The sequence below is a fragment of the Diceros bicornis genome, chromosome 3 (genome assembly GCF_020826845.1).
Source record: "Diceros bicornis minor isolate mBicDic1 chromosome 3, mDicBic1.mat.cur, whole genome shotgun sequence".
NCBI lineage: Eukaryota > Metazoa > Chordata > Mammalia > Perissodactyla > Rhinocerotidae > Diceros > Diceros bicornis.
The window spans coordinates 90,664,202-90,683,361 of NC_080742.1; the positions used below are offsets into that span (position 1 = coordinate 90,664,202).

The following is a 19,160-nucleotide window of genomic DNA, read 5'->3' on the forward strand; positions in this document are numbered from 1 at the left end:
TTTGATTGGGCCCGGTAGTATGACTTCACTAGGGCAATTTATTTATTCATTCAACAAACATTTATTGAGCCCTATTATGAGCTAGGCACTGTTCTAGGTGTTGGGGATACATCGGCAACCAAGGAAATAGAAAAAAAAAACCCTCCTCTCTTTGAGTTTATATTCCAGAGCAGGGAGCCAGACAGTACACAAATAAATCACAAAATATGTTTTTCAGAAGGTGAGATATCCTGGGAGAAAAACTAAAATAGGGGAAGCGTATAGGGATTGTATGAGGAGACCTCTATTTTATACCAATAAGGTGAGTTTGGGGCAGAGAATTGAAGGACAGGAGGGAATGCGCCACGCAGGTCGTAGGGAGGAGCAAAGCTGGCACATTGCCGGACACAGACCCAGCCCCAAGCCCGGCCAGGCGCGAGCAGAGGTTCACAGAAGGGCGAGGAAGCTGGGGTTTTAGGTCAGAGCGAGAGAGGGAGAGTGGTCATAGAGACGTGTTGAGAGGGGAACAGCACAGATGGGACCCTCCACGCCATTTTAAAGACTTTTTGTTGTTTCCTTTGAGTGAGATGAGGACCCTTAGAAGGGGTCAGTAGAAGGAGATGCGCGTCCTGACTTACCTTTTTTTGCTTGTGAGGAAGATCAGCCCTGAGCTAACATCCATGCCAATCCTATTCTTTTTGCTGAGGAAGACTGGCCCTGAGCTAACATCCGTGCTGATCTTCCTCCACTTTATATGGGACGCCGCCACAGCATGGCTTGACAAGTGGTGCACCCTTGCGTGCTCTGAATCCAAACTTGGGCTGCTTTGCCACAGGCTGGCCCCATGACTTACCTTTTCAAGGGGTCACCCTGGCTACTGTGCAGAGAATACATGGGGGTGGGGTGGGGGGTGAGGGCCGAGGGCAGAGCAGGGACAAGTTAAGAGGTTCAGTCTTAGTCAAAATGAGAGATGAGAGGGCTCCAGGCAGGGTGTTCCTAGACTGTGCAGGGGCGGGTGAGAGTCAGTTGTGCAGCAAAGGTTGTTTCAGGCCCAGGCAGGCAACAGCTTGATAACTGTACAGTAGGAAGTTGGTGATCTGTCCAGGAAATGGCGTGCGGGTGGTGTGATGGGCTGGGCTGGGGTGAGGAGGGAGAAACGGCAGATAAGCTCAGGATGGAGGTTGAAGTTGGCTTTGGTGACCAGCTTACAGAGTTTGCACTTTCTTCTCTATGTGACCTGGAGGCGGCGAAAGTTTTGAACATGGGAACCACATGAGCCATCCAGGGTTTTGAGCTCTGGTAGCCAGTGGAGGAAAGACTGCAGGGGGAGGAGAGACTCAGACACAATGCTCCAGGTTAGAAATAATAAAGGCTCAAACAGGCAGTGAGTGGAAGGATTATCAGTGACATTTCACTAGTAGAATAACAGGGTGTGTTGGCCGGTTAGACCGGGAGGTGAGGGAGCTTAATCAGCTCGTGTATAGTAATCATATTGATAGAGTCATATTTTTGATTTTCAAAAACCATATCTCAGTGTTGAAAGTAGGTGTGTTGAAATGAGTTTCTGCCCCCTGGAAAATGAGTTAGAGATGATGGTCATCAATCAGTGCGATATTGTGATTTGTAATAAAAACTATATATTTGGTCTTAGTCCCCATTTCTGGTACAGAGCTCCTAAAACCATTGGAATTTCCTGAGACGAGAGGATAAAGGTGTCTTTTGTTATGTTAATGAGGCGATTACCGGAAAGCTCTCATGTCACCTAAGGATGGGGGCTAGTTGTCAGGGGACCCAGCCATGTGATTAGAGGGATGGAACTTTCAGTCTTATCCCCCATCTCTGGGGAAGGGAGAGGGGCTGGAGGTTGATTCAGTCGCCAATGGCCCATGATTTAATCAATCATGACCATATAATGAAGTCTTCATAAAAACCCAAAAGGGTGAGAGTTTCTTGGATGGTGAACAGGTGGAGATTTCGGGAAAGTGGTGGGCTCAGAGAAGTACGGAAGCTCCGCGCCCTTTCCCCATACTGTGCCTTATGCATCTCTTCCATTTGGCTGTTCATGAGTTTTATCCTTTTATAATAAACAGTAATCTGGTAAGTAAACTGTTTTCCTGAGTTCTGTGAGCTGCTCTAGCAAATTAATCGAACCTGATGAGGAGGTCACGGGAACCTCTGATTTATAGGCAGTTGGTCAGAAGCACAGGTGACAACCTGGACTTGGCAATTGACATCTGAAGTGGAGGGCAGTCTTGTGGGACTGAACACTCAACCTGTGGGATCTGATGCTATCTCCAGGTAGATAGTGTCAGAATTGAGTTGAATTGTAGACACTTAGCTTGTGTTGCAGAAATGCTTAGTGGTCTTGGGGAAAAAACCCATGCAGCAAAATTGAGTGCAGAATTATAGTTGGAATCAGAATTGTTAATCAGGATTTTGTTTGGCCGAGTGAGGTGTGCCGGTTGTGGAGACTGAGAAATGGGGTTTTCAGTGGCGAGTGAGAGACAGGGAACAAGAGAGGCCTGGAAGAGCGTAGTTTGAGAGAGGACAAGAGATAGGTCAAGATGTGGCAGGTGCCTTCTGGAGCAGAACATTTGTCAGCAATAGCCAAGTTACTTCAAGGGGACATTTATGAAGATTTGCAATGAGGGAAGATTTGCATGTGAGGTAGCCTCCTTCTCTGCCTCCCCATAGAGCTTTCTGTAGAAACGAAGTCATTATGTGGGGCTTTTGGATTCAGATTCTTGGTTTTCTTGGAAGGATAGGATGCCAAGGACAGTTCCCCAGGACCAGGTCAGTCTTCTTGTTTTGTTCTGCTGCTCGTCACCTGGTAGCAGAATGAAATGGATGAAAATTTCAACTACACTCTGATATTTTTCTATCTTTTTCTCTGCTTAATGTGTTCTGTTCCTGCTGTCTGCTCTTCTGAGCCCGGTGTTTTGCTCCTGCTCTGTGACGTAGGATTTGCTTTATATCTCCCAACAGTCTAGCTGGATTGAAAATAAAGGTCACTATCTACAGTTCCTTTGCTCTCCAGCTCGCCCCCTCAGCATCCGGATCTTCCACAGTCCTCCCTGTGGGACTGGCTTTCTGCCAAAAGATGGTATTTGTCTGGAAGAGGCGCTGAGGTCTACTCAGTCCTTTACTTGTCTTTTATTTCCTGGTGAGGATTTGTTTTTGTTCCCTCTTCTTTTATCACCATCCCAGCTTGAAATACATCACTTGCTGTCCTTTCGCAATTCTCAGAACTAAAAAGAAAACCAATAGGATAACAGAAAAATGGCATTTACCTTGTCATCCTCATAATTATTGTTACCGTAGTCACTAAGTCTTGAGGAAGCATCTAATTGTAACTGGCCTGTGGGAGAGCAGTGAACAAACATAATTACTGTACAGAAACTCTCTGGGTCCTTAGGGAGTTGAGAGTGTGACACCAAGAACTATGGACACTCACATACAATGTAAGCGACCAAATGTCCTAATATTTTTGAGTAAATTCTAACTTCCTTTTGCCTTTAATCCCCCATCCTTTACTAGCTATGAAACCCTCGGCAAGCCTTTTGAGCTCTCTTGGCTTCGAGTGGGGATAATAAAGTCAGGAGCAGGACCATGTAATCTCCTAAAGGCCCTTCCGATATTAAGATCTACAATTCTATGAATACTATTTACTCCAAGTTTCCAGAAACAAAGTCACAGTCAACCCAGCATAATTTCAGAAGAATTCCTACTCTCTTTTAGAAGGGTTCTAAGAAGACAATACTAAGGGAATGAGACAGTATATATGTCAGAATATAGGTCTTTAAAATGCACATTGCTGGGGCCAGCCTGGTGGCATAGCGATTAAATGCGTATGCTCAGCTGCAGAGGCCCGGGGTTCACAGGTTCGGATCCCGGGCGCGCACCAACGCACTGCTTGTCAAGCCATGCTGTGGCGGCGTCCCATATAAAGTAGAGGACGATGGGCACAGATGTCAGCCCAGGGCCAATCTTCCTCAGCAAAAAGACAAGGATTGACATTGGATGTTAGCTCAAGGCTGGTCTTCCTCACACACACACACACAAAAATACACATTGCTGCGTAGGACAGGTGTAATGGAGCGTCATCTGCACAGCTTTCCAGGTGGCCCTGGGACAGAACATTGGTAGCTTTTGGAGTTCTTATATGAGCCAGAACTGTGCTAAACACTTCACATACACTGCCATTTAATCTTTATAAAAACCGTGTGTGGTATGTCCATTGTACAGATGAGGAAGCTGAAATCCAGGGCAGCTGCATACCTAGCTCAAGATTATATAGCTGGTAATGGTAAAGGTGACCTTCAAATCCAGATGGTTTGACACCAGAACTCACCTCTCAATCCCTACATTTGACGTTCATCTATCTGTGTAGACACCAGGAATCTTCTTTATGTGAAGAGATGGTTAGTGATGACTAGGTTCTGGGGACTCTGGGATTTACATTGTGTAAAGAACAAAGGAGCAGTAAGGAATGTTGCCTAACTGCACACCTGGCAGGCAGGGAACACACATCCAGGTCTGGAGAGAGTGAAAGTGTGTGAGCCATCATGGGACACTGGGCTTGTCGTCAAGGAAGCTTTCTCAGATGTCCTGGTCCTCACCTCCCCTTCTCAAGTGTGTCTCCTAAGGGAAAAAAGGCCTGTGTGATCACTTAAAGTCTTGACTTTCTAAGGCTGGTGAAAAGAGCATATTCCTCACAGGTAAGACTGCTCCTCTAAGTCTGGGAGCTGCAGGGCTCGAGTGGTGACATGATGACATGGGCAGTGGCTGAGATGGACATCAACAGCAGGGAGGCCAACAGCTGTGGGGACAGAACCCTACACAGCTCTGCAGAGGCTGGAGGTCCACGGGGTACTGGGTGTAGAGACCCACAGACCAGGCTGGCAGGGCACACAGAGCCTAGTGCCATTGTGATGTGTCATTTGTCCCCCAGACTATTGGGACTTGGGGAAATAATTGTTACTACTGCATACAAATGGATCTTTATGTTTAGGACATCTTCCTCCAAACTGGGCTTATATAAATGTACCCTTCTACTGCTGCAGCTGCCTTACCAAAGAGTGAGTTCCAAGTGGTCTGTTGTACTTAATATTGACAGTAAGGCCAGTTTGCTTCTGAGTGGAGGCACTTTTTGCGGGCCGTCACCCCCGAGATCACTACGATTTAGTCACACAGGATTGTGGGATGAGGTGCCTACTTCTTCAGAGTGCATGACCCTTCCACCCTACAGTGATGGCAGAAGGCCCAGGAGTCTCTCTAACCCTCTGATGCTTCTGCCCCCTTCCTGTTATGTGTCTGGGGTCTCCAAATGCTTAATAGGGTCAATCTGGAACACAGGGTGGGAGCCCAGTTTGGCTCAGTCCTGCCTTAATGGCTGCACGAATTTGGCCTTCCTGCACTGGGTGGAGGGTTAGAGCCTCCTTCAGGGCTGATGTGATAATGCAGTGCTGTTCCCTGGAACACTTTGATTGGAATGCCTGCGCCCCAGTGGTGCCACACTCAGTGGAGGGCTCCACCTGAACTGTGGCACCCTAAGTCACAGTGCTGTCTAGTCCTGTCTCGGAGCAGAAATCTGCAGGAATCCAGGCATGGCCGGCCAGTGCTGAGGGGCGTCAGGGTGCTGCAGGCAGGGATCAGAGAGCCTCGGGACTGCCGGCCCCTGTGAAGTCCCTCCAGGTGGAGAGTCTGACTCTAGAGGAGGTGGCCTCACTGTGCGGAAGCTGCTCCTGCAGAAGGCTGCCCTGAAGTTGAGGCCAGGAACATGGGGGCCACAAACGTGAGAACCTGGGCGTAGCTTTTTTTTTCAGCAATTCTTCTCAAAATTTTTATTTTAGCAATTTTTAATTATGTAATGGATGCCTGCACACGTTCTCTCTGTACATATTCAAACACTACCAATAAAGCGGAAATCCACCTTGACTACCATTCTCGATCTGTCCTCCTGTTATCAGTTCATTTTGTAAGCTTTCAGATGTTTCCTTCATGCATTTTCTCTCTATGTGCATACATATACATAGTATGGTTTTGTGTGTGTGTATATATATATTTTTGTATATATTTTTATATAATTGGCATCAGCTGTATAACTTTCTCTGAAACAGCTTTCTTCACTCAACTGTCTGTCTTACAGATTTTTACATATCAGTACATACAGATTTAGCTAATCCTTTTAACTGCTGCAGAGTATTCCATAGGATCATGTATTATATTTTATTTAATTAAAGATACTCAACTGGACCAATGTCCCCCTTTTTTGAAAATATTAGGGAATATCCCCTCATACTATCCTGAAATGAAATTCATAAACAATATAAATTACTTAAAATGTGATTAAAAATCAAAGTAATGTTCTAGCTGTAATATAAGGATATAAAAAAAGCAACATATAAAAATTAATGTGTGTTTTGTATTTTGATATATAAATGTATTTGGATATATAAATGGCTTGGGCACACTGAAGCAGATGACATGATAACGTAGACAGACGCTTGCACCTATATATAGACTCAAGCGCCCCAAAGGCAGATAGATTTAGGTGTGTTTTGCTTCTGATTTAAATACCTTGTGTAATGTTGCTATCAATTTCATGATTTTTCTAAGATGATGAACAACTCATGGTAAAGAATCTAACTAAACAAAATTCCAATGTACTTTATTGGGTGGTTCCATTCTTAGAAAAGTCATCGTAAATTAAAATTGTGCAAAAATGACTTGCGTTTATACATAGCAGAGTTAAATTCTTGGCTCAGATGTTTTTCACCTACACGAGTGTCTGGCAGGACATCCTAAGTCCTTGCTGGATGGGGAAAATTCTTCATTGTGTGGGATACATCATGGCCCTCAACCAATAAATGTCAGTAATAACCCCAAAGATGGTGACAATCAAAAATACCCACATAAATTTCCTAAATATCTCTTGGGGGGGGGTGACACTGTCCTCATTAAGAACCAATGATCTAATGATGACATTTATACTTTATTCATCAGGGAAAGATAAATCCCCAAATCATTTCAACTAAGGTGCCCTCACACATAGGCTGGAGCATGATGTGTGACTTCTCTAGAGGATGGCTCTTTCTGTTTGACTTTTTTTTTCTCTTTCCAGGTGGCTCCCAAATCTGGGTCAGAGTGGGTTCCAGTTCACTCGGAAAACCCAGAGCGGTGGCCTCCATTCCATCTCTGGCAATGCAGCCCTCCTCTTACCTGCCCTTCTGAGGGAGGACCACATTCATGATTTCAAAGAGCTCACCCTACTCTTCCAAGGAGGTCTTCCTCAGTGATTCCAACTCATCTACCATAACTCACAATTTCCACTGTGAGGTGTAATCTCTGGTGGGACACCCTCTTGGTGGGGATGCTACTACTTGGCCAAATGTCAGGTTCAGAATACGAGCAAAATATCAGAAGCTATTATTATTAGATTGATTTTTTGATTAATGAGGTATCTTAATTGTGCATATTGAAAATTATGAGGAGCTTGAGGGCGTCTCTTGGAGAGGTGGTGAAGTTAGACTTTTTGCCAGAGAGACTGATGAAAAAGAAAGAGGTAAAAGTTCTCAGACAGTGACGGGGAAAGAGAGAGAAGAGTCAGAAACATGGACTCTCAGGCTAGCAGTCCAAGGTCTGGACACTTAGTCCAAGGTCTTTGATGCCCCTCCCATGAGAGAGACCTCTCAGGAGGCCTCAGAAGCAGCAGGTGCCGCTGAATGTTCTGAGAGGAAGAAGCAGGATTCTAAAACACTACAAAGAAGCTGTTAAAAGAGTTGAGATTTGTTCATTAGTAAGAAACAGAAGAGGCCGTTTTTTTTTTTTTTTTTAAACAAGGAAAGACTTTGGAGCAGGAATGTTGTGGGAATAAATTTCCCCTCACAAAAATAAAACAATAGACAGAGAACGTAAGGAGTTTGCATTTTGTTTCCTTCGCTTTGTCTACATTATCTTTTCTGGGTTGTGCCTGCTTTACTAAATAATATATAGGGCTCAGCAATGGACAAATATGTCTTTACGTATATTCCCTTATCTAACACTCACAAACTTGCCAAGTATATATTATTATAATTGTACACACCGAGGTTGAAAAGGAGGGAGAGACTTAAATTTTAGGTTATATGTCAAGAAAGTGACAGAAATAAAACTCAAGCCCAAGTCTTCTGAATCTAAATTATGCGTTTTGTTTACGACAAACCAGCTCTAAGTTAATTTAAACTTGTAGAACGTTAAGATCAGTGTTTTATTTTTGTAACTTTCTTTGGCATGTCATGATATTTTCTTAGATTCTCTCCAATGTTTGCCTGCTTGGGTGTATTTACTTGTTGCCACCTGGTGGTAAATAAGAAATATTAACGGGAAGAGGAGAAACACGGAGATGAGAAAACAGCTGTTCGTTAGTCCAAGCAGCAATCTTGGTTCAGAAATTTGAGATTCAGTCACTGAGAAATGGAGAGTAGATAAAGCTGGTGTCCTTTGGCCCTAGCAGGCAATGGAACCACTGTGAAGCGCCGTGGCATCCTGATCTTCCATTCAGGGCAAAAGCAGAGTTGCAGCAGCTTCACCATGTTTTCCTGAGGAAAAAAACAGAGGTACAGACAGTGTATCTAATAATAAAGAGCAAAATCTAGATGGCATATAGCATCTTTAAATAAGATTAAATTAGAAAATCATGTATGCAACCGTGTTTGGCAGAATGCCAGCCACAAATTAGGTTTCCGATAAATGTTGGTTCAATTTGAGATTGTGTTTATTTCCTAGAACTCCCTACTTAAAACCTTGTGACTTAAAAAAAATGTTTTTCTCCTCTTACTTTTATTACCATGGTCCGATGGGGAAAAACTAACTAATCCACCCATGTACCCACCTGGGAGCCCAGTGCCCATTCCCTACTGGGTCCTCACTCACTCAGGTTCCTGCACCGTTCTGCAATCCTTCCTTGGTTTTACCCAGCTGGAAACTCTACCAATGCAGCCACAGTGAGGCTCCTCTGTTTCCTGCATTTCTGCACACGCAGACAAAATGATGGGAGTTTTCTGTGGGGATTGTCAGGAGGAGCTGGATGATGGGAACGCTTTTTTTTTTTTTTTTAAAACTCCTTCTCTTCTCTGCTGAGTTTAAGAGGAAATGTGTGAGCTTCCACATAGTTTTGGGAACATAGGGGATGCTGTGCTATGTTCTTCATTTTATCCCCCAGTTCCCAGCAGCCTCAAACCACTAACAGTGGTCCATATGTCAGCACATTTTGGCCTCATCCTGTAGCCGGAAAAAATCGGGACCCTGTCAGCATAGCCAAATAAATGAACACGACGACAAGGGATGGAGGAAAACAAAGTAGTTTAATTGTGCAAGCAAAATGAGGCCGTCGTGGGCTTGTGCCATGAAACCCACAGTCCTCCTGAGGCATTAGGAATTGGGGTTTTTAAAGGAAAATCTGTGGGAAAGAATGTACTGTCTAGGTGACTGTGACCTTTTGGTGGGGTTAATATTGTGTGTGTGTGGGGGGGGTTGTCCCAGAGGTTCTGGCACCGGGCCAGCTGTTATCTCTATCTACAGCAGGAGGTTCAGGGTTCCATTGATCAATCTTCCTGTGCCATGCGATATTGGGTCCTGGGGAGAGGAAGAGACACCAATTAACGGTTATAAAGTTTACAAGGTTTTAGATAGGAGAGGGGGAGCTGTGGCTTTGAGTTTGGTGTCCTCTCACCAGCCTCCATTTGGCAGAGATAAGTGAGGCTGCAGGTGTCCTCGGTTGTCTGTCTCCGTGATGAATGGTGGATTTTAGCGCCAGGAAGCCAAGGAGTTGGGGAGCCTTAGCTTCTTGATATTCTCTGGATATCAGTTTCCCTTTAATAAACCTCAAGAACTGGTAATTAGCCAGAACTTTAGCTGAAGCCACCTGGGCTTTTAACAATTTGTTACTTCCATTTGCCTTGTTGAATTCAGGGATACAAAGGTTAAAACAACTGATTTCTACATGTGAATGTAACTTAGAGTAGCGGGGAAGGGGAATGAGTGCTTTTTGCTTTTTAACCCCATATATGCTGGGTTCAACATAGGGGAACTGATATCAGGGCCAGCATCCATCCTAAGAAGAGTTTCATAATCTGCTACCATCAACACTGCCCTCACCCCCTGTGCCTCCAGGAAGGTGTATGATGATGAATGCTGGATGGTACCTGTTCCAGGATCCGAGGAGGGAAAAGGTGGAGGAGAGTAGAGAGAAAAAATCAGGAGAAAAGTTGCCATCTGAAAAGTGGAAATCTTAGATTATGATTTTTTTTAATCAAGATGATTAAGCCATTTTAGAAACATGACTCATATATTGATTTCTGCCCTTTCTTCCTCCAAATGATTATGAAAAACACATACTTGGAAGATTTTAATAAAATTAGGAGTAATATTAGAACATTTTAATTCCTGTTTATGGAGGAGGACAGTCCAATACTTAACGCAAGAGGAAAACGAATCCATGCTTCTAGGAGGCACTGCCATGTACAAAAATCAAGGAAGAATAAGTTGGCTATTGTTGCTTGTAGGCCTCCTTTTGCTGTCTTTTCTTATTTTTTCTTAAGATTCTATCAAAGTTATGTATACATCTGGTTTAAAGAGCCAGATATTTCTACCAGTTTGTTTTAAAAAACAGTAGTTCCTGTTCCCACCTTTTTCCATCCCCCTCTTTCCCAAAGCAACTGCTTTCACTTCTTTAGCTGGTGTGTGTGTGTGTGTGTGTGAGAGAGTGTGTGTGTGTGCGTGTGTGTGTGTGTGTGTGTGTGTTATGTCTTTGTCTTGAAATCATATGCTTGTATTGCTACTTTTGATTTTTCAGTCTTGGGCATACTTTCCACTCTGGAATATGAAAACTCAGTTCTTCCTCATCCCATTCCTATAACAGACACTTCCCATCTCCCTTTTCAAGATAGTTTTATTGTAATGTTGGCTAAGTCGGTATTCAGTATTTAAAATATTATGACTGTGATATAATAAGAAATATATATTTGGTCTCTGCCTCCAGTTCCTGACACAGAGCTCCTAAAACCATTTTAATTTTCTGGGTGATAGGGGTGCTAGGACCATCTTCGTTCTAATGTATGGCCTTTGACCCCAGTTCCTGATGCAAGAGCTTTTAAGACTCTTGGAATCTCTGGTGATAGGAGTGTCTTTTTGTATGCCAATAAGATGACTGATGGCTGGGGGCCCTAGCTTCAGCATGAGGGCTGGTCCACCACAAAGACCAAGGCATGATTAGAAGGCTGCAACTTTCAGCTCCACCCCCAACCTCTGGCAAGGGGAGAGGGGCTGGAGACTGAGTTAATCACCAGTGGTCAATGATTTATATCAATCATACATACATAATGGAGCCTCCACAAAAAACCTAAACAAGGAGATTCAGAGAACTTCTGGGTTGGTGACACATCCGCATGCCAGGAGGGTGGGATACCCCAACTCAATGGGGACAGAAGGTACTGCTCTCGGAATCTTCTAGATCTTGCCCTATGAACCTCTTCATCTGGCTGTTCATCTGAATCATTCATAATATACCAGTAAACATAAGTAAATCGTTTCCCTGAGTTCTCTGAGCTGTTTTAGTAAATTATTGAGCCTGAGGAGGGAGTGTGGGAACCTTCAGTATATAGCTGGTTGGTCAGAGTACAGGTGACAACCTGGGACTTGCCACTGTCGTCTGAAGTGAAGGCAGTTTTGTGGGACTGAGCCCTTAACCTGTGGATCTGCAGTCACTCTGAATAGTGAGGGTCAGAACTGAATTGTAGGACACCCAGTTGTTGTCTGCAGAGTTGGAGAATTGGGTGGTGGGAGAAAACCCACACACATTTGGTGTCAGAAGAGTGAGTAGAGAAACAAGTTTTCTTATAATGACAATGTAAATGCTATTTATGATGGAACGATGTATTAAAAGTTACATTTTCTTTCTTGTACAAATTTTTGTTTTCTGTTGCATTAACAATTGCCTTGTTTTGTTTGCTCTTTGCTCTCAAACTCTTCATCAGTGGTCTAAAACTTTCTCAATAATTTTGGACACTTCTAGTATTCTAAGATTTTATATGCCTGAGAAAGTCTCTCCTGGAGCCTCTTGTCCTGCTCCAATCTGGACTTGTCTCCATGCTTAGTTCCCCTCTATTCATCCTGAGATCACTGTTACAACGGTCCTGGTCATCCTTTGCCTACCTTTCATCGTGAATCTGTACTGTTTGTACTCCGTGTCTTCCTTTATCATGGTATACTCTCTAGCTCTGGAGGAGTAGTTCCCAGAGAAAGAGTACATAGAAAGTAAACATTTTTTTGAATTGGTTTGTCTGAAAGTTTTAATTTTTCCCTTGCACTTGAGTATCCAGATAGAGAATTCTAGGTTAGAGATAGGGGTTTCATTGCCTTCTAGATTCCAAAATTACCTTTAAAAAGTCTGAGACCACCTTAATTTTTAATAATTTGAATTTGGTATCCTCCCCTCTCCCCCTTCCCTCTCTAGAAGCTTGTGGGATCTTCTTTTCATGCTCAGGACTCTTAAATTTTGTGACAATGGCCCAGATACTTGGAGAGCCATATTAATATGAAAACTGTAGGGGAGGAATAAAATTCCTCTACCCATTCTAGGTCCTTCTAGCTGGGCTATGAATTAAATTGACATCAGACAGAATAACAAGAGAAAATCAAACAAAGCTTTATAATGTGTATACATGGGAGAGACCCAGGAAAAACTGGGTAACTCAGCCAGAATGGTCGAGGTTGTCATCTTAAATAGCATCTTCAGCTAAAGACAAAGGGGTAGTGGTTGGGACTTCAAAGGGATGAAGGCAATTCACCTGGAAATGGAAAAGCAAATGTTTGGTACATAGGAATGGGCTTAGCAAGGACCCTCACAGTCTACCAATACCCAGAGTTATCTATGGTGACGGCCTGTTCTGGGGACAGGCTTTTTATCTTAAATTCTTATAGGCAGTTGTGGGGAAGGTCAAAGTTTCTTTCAGAGTCTTTTATTCTTAAAAATAATCAAGCCAAAGAGACATATTTTGGGGTGGCCAATTCTGATCCCCCACAAAACCCATGTCCTTTAGTTCTGGTAATTTTTCTTCCATTATTTTGTTGGTGGTTTTCTGCCCTCCACTTATTATTTCTTTCTTTTTAGAATCTCTATTGCTTGGCTATAGGATGTCTTGGGTTGGCATTCTTTTGTTTTTCACCTACACTTTTTTTCACTCTACTTTTTGATATATTTCATAAATTTTATCTTCCAACTCATCAATGAGTTTTTAATTTCAGATATCATGTTTTTAATTCCAAAGATTTCCTCTATTAAAAATTTTTGCATTTTTTAAACAACATCCTGTTATTTTATATGACTTTGTTATATTCTCTTAACTCTCTAGAATATTGAGGCTATTTCGAGAAAGTTTTCCTCTCCTTGCATTGTTTTTTCCTCCAAGTAGCTACTTTAATTCTTTGTTTGGTTCTTATCTTCCATCTTTTCTCAGATGTCCCAAACTCCTTGTTGTCTGCTCATCTTGAGTAAGGGATGGAAAGACTAACTGTAAACTCTGAACTTATGAATGGGTCTTGTTAACCACAGGCTTCACTGTAGAGTGATTGGTTGGGCCAATTATTTGAGGCATCTCTGATATCAGTGTCTTTAGATCTTCCTCTTGGAAAATTTAGATTCCTAGAAAAGACTACACTCATCTCCTGCCTGGAGGGTGAAGGCCTGGGTGCTATATTCTGGAAGCCAAGTGAGGGAAAAGCATTTGTTCACCTAATTTCCCTGTTTTCATTATGCCATTACCTCAAATGTTGTTGATATACACCCAGCTCAGAGATCTTGTTTTGTTCTCTCCAGAGCGTACACCTCTAGTATTTTCCTAGGGTGGGGGAGGAGTAGTTGCCCAATTATGGAAAAAGAAAGAGGTGATCTGGGAATCTTAAAATCATTCTAACTTATAACCAATTTTTACCTATTTTTCTCCAGAAAAATAGTATTAGTGCTGCAAATTCTGAGTAAAATCCAGGTTAGTTCTTAACTTTTCCTTCTGCTTGCAAAGGATTCAGTTTTCTCAGATCTGCTGTGTTTTGACCACTCTTTCATCTACTTTCCAGCTTCCAAAATGTTTTTTGTTTTCATTCTCTCTGTTGTTGTGGATTGAAGTCTTGAAAATAATTTCTAAAAATTCCTTGACCGTCAATATAGAATACTTTTGGGGAGGGAGTGAAGGAAGGTGCATTGATTCAATCCTTTTCTCTCTTGATGGTACTTTTGATCTAAAACAGCAGTTTCAAATTTGTTTTTTTGCAGTGGAGTCCTGTGTTTAACTGAAATCTTATGCAGAAACTCAGTCTGTAAAGTAGATATAAACAGAGCTGCTCTGTTTGAAGAAGGAATGAGGGCCTGTGGCTCTACTTGCTCTCTCTACTTTCTCCTTTTACTCCTTCCCTACTATGAGAACCTCCTGGAAGGTGTGGTTTGTCATCCTCTCATTTAGAAGCTGAACATGATTTATCTCTCCAGTAGTTGTTACACATTTGAGTGACATTAATGGCGTTACAGAAAGAGCATTGATTTATTCCTTAAGAGATTAATTTTATTGCTTCCAACTGTTCAAATGATGCAAGGCAGAGAAAAGAACTATTCTAAAGATTTTTGAGTTGGAATGAAATTGGACTCTGGACCTCCTGGCAGGCTAACCTCCTAACAGTAAAAATAACTATAAAATGCTATTTTTCATTTGAAAATAGAGTGTGTAAATTTACCTAAATATTAAACAATATTTAACTGTGCTTATACATTTTGATAATTGAAGACGTTGAAAACTTCCAAATTTACTTTCAGAAAGCTTAATTCTATTTTACATGGAATTGCTATTAGATCCAGTGTTTTATCCAAAATTATTTACTTGAATATATGAGTAAGACGAGGTCTGTGGAGTCAGGAAAATATTTGGAGCTTATTCTGTGTGAAATAATTATTTAATTTGTGCCTGATTTAACTTAGTATTTATATACAGACTAGCCAGTAAAAACATTATTTTTACCTTCCTCCTCTATGTTTTCCTGGCACAGATCATCAGTTACCTGATGAAACCGTGAGAGAATGTGGAATTATTCTCACACTGCTTATCCCTCAAAGGGTTAGTGAAGAATGGACACCAAGATTTACAAATGTTGCCAAATGAACTGTGTATTTTCACATCTCTGAGAAAAACCCAATGCACTTTTGAATGTAATAAGAAAAAATAAAATAAAAAACAAACCAATGAACAGAAACCAAAAAACTCCTTTACTAGAGTAGAGAACCAAAATGAAGGAAGTGCAAACAGGTCTCTTCAGAATCATTCACTTGGCATCTGACATTCTGCCATTACTTGACACTAGCATCATTTCACAGAGGACCCAGGCAAAACCCTAAAAAATATATCGTCAATTGCACTACAGAAAAGGATTCATTAGCTCCATTTGCAGGCATGCGACACCTTCAGAAAAGAGAAATGTGACTCAACTCTTGTAAGAAACACCTAATATTTCGATTGCTGTTGCATATTGGAAGGACACTTGAAAACAGCTAATAGCATTGTCCTGCTTGTGGCCTCTTTGGAGGCAGACTATGAATGGGACTTGGGACCTCTGTAAGACGTATCTAGTGAAGCAATGAGAATGGATGAACAGGTTCTTGTGGAGGGGTACTCTTTCAGCCTTCTTACAGAAGAGTACTGAAACACGAGAAAACATTGACTTTGTAGAGTTGTCAGCTGTAGAAAAGGAAAAAGCCTCAGGAAAGACTGTTTCTGGCAAAGTGTATTGTGTGATGTCTGTGTAAGTCACATGAAGGTTGCCTGTGAGCACGCAGGAATACTCAGTTACATGTGATCACAACAGGGTGTGTGTGCCATGGCCTCAGCTAGCTTCTTGATGACATCATGAAGCTGGCCTTTCACCAAAATGTTGTGAAACACGCAGAAGCCACTCATTGCTGCTGTCTTCAAGAAGAAGCTAGAGGAAAACATGCAAAGAACCAAAGCAAATAACCGCAGCTGTGTTTCAAAACCTTTGATCAGACTGGATTATCTGCTCTTGGATAACGTTTTGAGAAAAAGGAAGCAGCTCTAAAAGCAAATGCCATATTTGAGAGGTAATTGAACTTCCTTTTCCTGAGGTCTCCACTATACATGTTTATCTGTGTTTTTATTTCTCTTTAATGTTTCACACAGAGACCTCTCACCTGGGTAATCTTGAGTGAGACCGTGTAAAGTAGGGGGCAAGGACACGATCTGTGAGAGGTCCTGGGGCTGGTCGAGAATCCAGGATCTTCGCCATCTGAAGAGGGGACTCTCTTCCTGCCTCTCCTCCTGCACCTCTGCTTTCTTCTACCCTCCTTCTCTCTCTTCCCTCCTTCTCCTTGTTCTTTTCTTTTTTTCATGTTCATCGGCGTTCTTGCCTTTTAAACCCATCTTAGTTGGGTCTTTCCTCATGGCTCCCTGAGCCTGGGTGGCTGATCTGAACCAGTGTCACTTTGTGGGTTGGTGATGGACGCAAAATGTAACATGTATGAAGTCACTTCATAAATGGTGCGGTGTTCTAACAGGCTGGTCGTTACTCTCTTAAGCATTGTTATAGGATGTGCCTCATCCTGCACACAGCAGTCCCTCCCTGTGGGCTTGTCCTGAGCTTTGTTCTGAGCTCCTCTTGTCATCCCACTGACTCTTGCTGCCCTAGCTCCTTCTGAGGTCTGTTCTGTATCTGATCTCCCAGTTTCTCATCTCTGTCTTTCCCTACTTCTCATTATGACTTCTTTACTCATTCTCATTTTCTCAGAGCCTTCTTAGGAAAGGATTAATTTTGGTTTGCCAAGCACATTGAAGCTAAGGTGTTAATGAATAACAGCTTTAATGTTAACATGTGAGAGAAATTCACATTTTAAATGGAGACTGCTGGAACTTCAAGATGGAGTCTACCCTGAAATTTTAGGCATGGTGAGAAGTCAGTGGAGGAGAAAAGGGAGCCTTTTCTTAGTTTTCCAAGGCTTATACATTTGGATGACTTCTTATTCCACCCATTCAGGAAGGGAGTTTTAATGTAATGTATACAAGCTATTGAATAAAATATTAACCTGGATCATGAAGTGTCCAGGAAGGTTTGTGGTTAGACGTGGGAGACAAGGATAGGGCATCTTTTAAGGAAATAAATAGTACAGTAAGAAATAAAGTACAAAATATGGGTATTTCAATCATTCCTGGAGCCTCTATTTTGTTGAAATTTCACTGCATCTGGCTTTGTGAAGAAAAGGCAAATATAGATTATGCAAATAAAGACAGTGTGTCATAGACCTGGAAGTGATTTGCATGGCAAGGGAGATCACAGGAATCCTGTTTTCATACCCTGTGGGATTAGGGTTGTGTGCTGGTAGCTAGGTTTTTGCATGAATCCAGGGAGAGAGCTTTCTGCATCTCTGGTCTAAATAGGGTGGCTTGGCCACAGAGGCTGTTTTTCCCTGTGGATATCCCTTAGCACTTCATAGTAGGAGTTGAGTCTGAGCAGAACCTCCCTGGACAAGATGCCCTCCTCACCCACATTGATCTTCATGGGCATCTTTTTCCTGGAGTCCTTCACTGCAATGCTGCAGAATGTCTTTATGGTTGCTGTGCTGGGAAGGAAGTGGGTGCGATGCCACACACTGCCTGCAGGTGACATGATTGTGGCCTGCCTGGCTTCCTCCAGGTTCTGCCTGCATGGGATGGCCCTCCTGAACAACCTCCTGGTCTCCATTAATTTTTCTTCTATAGTTTACTATTTCAACATCCCCTGGGAGTTTATCAACATTCTCACTTACTGGCTTACTGCCTGGCTTGCTGTCTTCTACTGTGTGAAGATCTCATCCTTCTCTCATGCCGTCTTCTTCTGGCTGAAGTGGAGGATTTCTAGGTCAGTGCCCAGGTTGCTGCGGGGCTCCCTGATCATATCTGGTGTGACAGTCATCCCAGTAGCCACTGGGAATTTAATTATGCAGATGATTGCCTCCCAGAGTTCCCATGGAAACTGCACTCTGGCGGATAGAACACAAACCTTCTATAGGTACTTTCTTCTGCCTAATGTAGTGCTTGTGTGGTTGATTCCCTTCCTCCTGTTCCTGGTGTCCACCCTCTTGCTCATGTTCTCACTGCACAGGCACTTACGGCGGATGAGGGACCACAGACCTGGCCCATGTGATCCCAGCACCCGGGCTCACACTGTGGCTCTGAAGTCACTTGCCGCCTTCTTTGTCTTCTACACATCGTATTTCCTGTCCCTGATTATTGCTGTTAATAAAATCGCAACACTGCAGGATCAGTGGCACTGGGCCTGGGAAGTGGTGACCTATGCAGGTATCTGTCTGCACTCCAGCATCCTGGTGCTAAGCAGCCCCAAGCTGAGAAAGGCCCTGAAGATGATGGTTTGGAAAGCCCCGGAGAAAAGGCTATTCATCTCGAGTTGTCAAAATCAGTAACCAGTGTCGACAGACAAACTGACGAGTGGCAAGAATGCACAAGGTTTGGGCCCTGTCCTTCTCTCTTTTCATTTCCTTCTTCCTTTCCCACCCTTTCCATGCCCCATTAATTATTTTTCCATCGCTCTCTGTTCCTACCATCCCCTCCATTGCTCCTAGTTCTTAGTTTAGGTCCAAATCCACCTTGGCCAGGATGGTGGCCTCATTTGCACACAGGTTTATCTCACTCTGTATATGAGCAACCCTAATAATATTCTCCAAGCATCATTGTCTTCTGTACTCCCTTTACAGAGACATGCAATTGTTGTCAGAGGCAGAGTTTTCTCTGTGGTCAATCCAAAGTTTTTTTTTTTTTAGTAGTAGCATAATTTGTCCCACACCATCTGCTCTACAGTAATCACCTACCCTCTCCATCCTTGCTCCGCTCTCAGCTCAGTCTCTCTAGTTCAGCCTAGTAAAACTTCTTCCATCTCCTCTCATGTTCCTCCCTCCAGCACATTGTGTTTGGCCCACCTGTAACTTCCTTCTTTCCTTTCTCTGCCAATCATCGCCATTCCATTCTTTGGTGCTCTGCTTAAGACCTGTTCCACCCCAGGAGTCTTTCGGTTTGATCTGCTCCCTGTAAGGCTGGGTGGGGATATGAGTTTTGTGTCAGTATAGGTCCTGTCCATGATTTTGCGTGTTTTGCTCC

General features: G+C 42.9%; 1 protein-coding gene across 1 annotated transcript; it reads left to right on the forward strand.

Annotated features, from left to right (window-relative positions):
• The first annotated feature begins 17,512 nt into the window (after positions 1–17,512).
• LOC131400375 (taste receptor type 2 member 143-like) lies at positions 17,513–18,469 on the forward strand. The gene has a single exon (XM_058535123.1). The coding sequence runs from the start codon at positions 17,540–17,542 to the stop codon at positions 18,467–18,469; it is 930 nt and encodes a 309-aa protein (XP_058391106.1). The 5' UTR covers positions 17,513–17,539.
• Positions 18,470–19,160: the final 691 nt, after the last annotated feature.

What these genes read in the sequence shown, in the direction of transcription:
- LOC131400375 (XM_058535123.1), top strand. Translation starts at nt 17,540, where the DNA reads ATGCCCTCCTCACCCACATTGATCTTCATGGGCATCTTTTTCCTGGAG.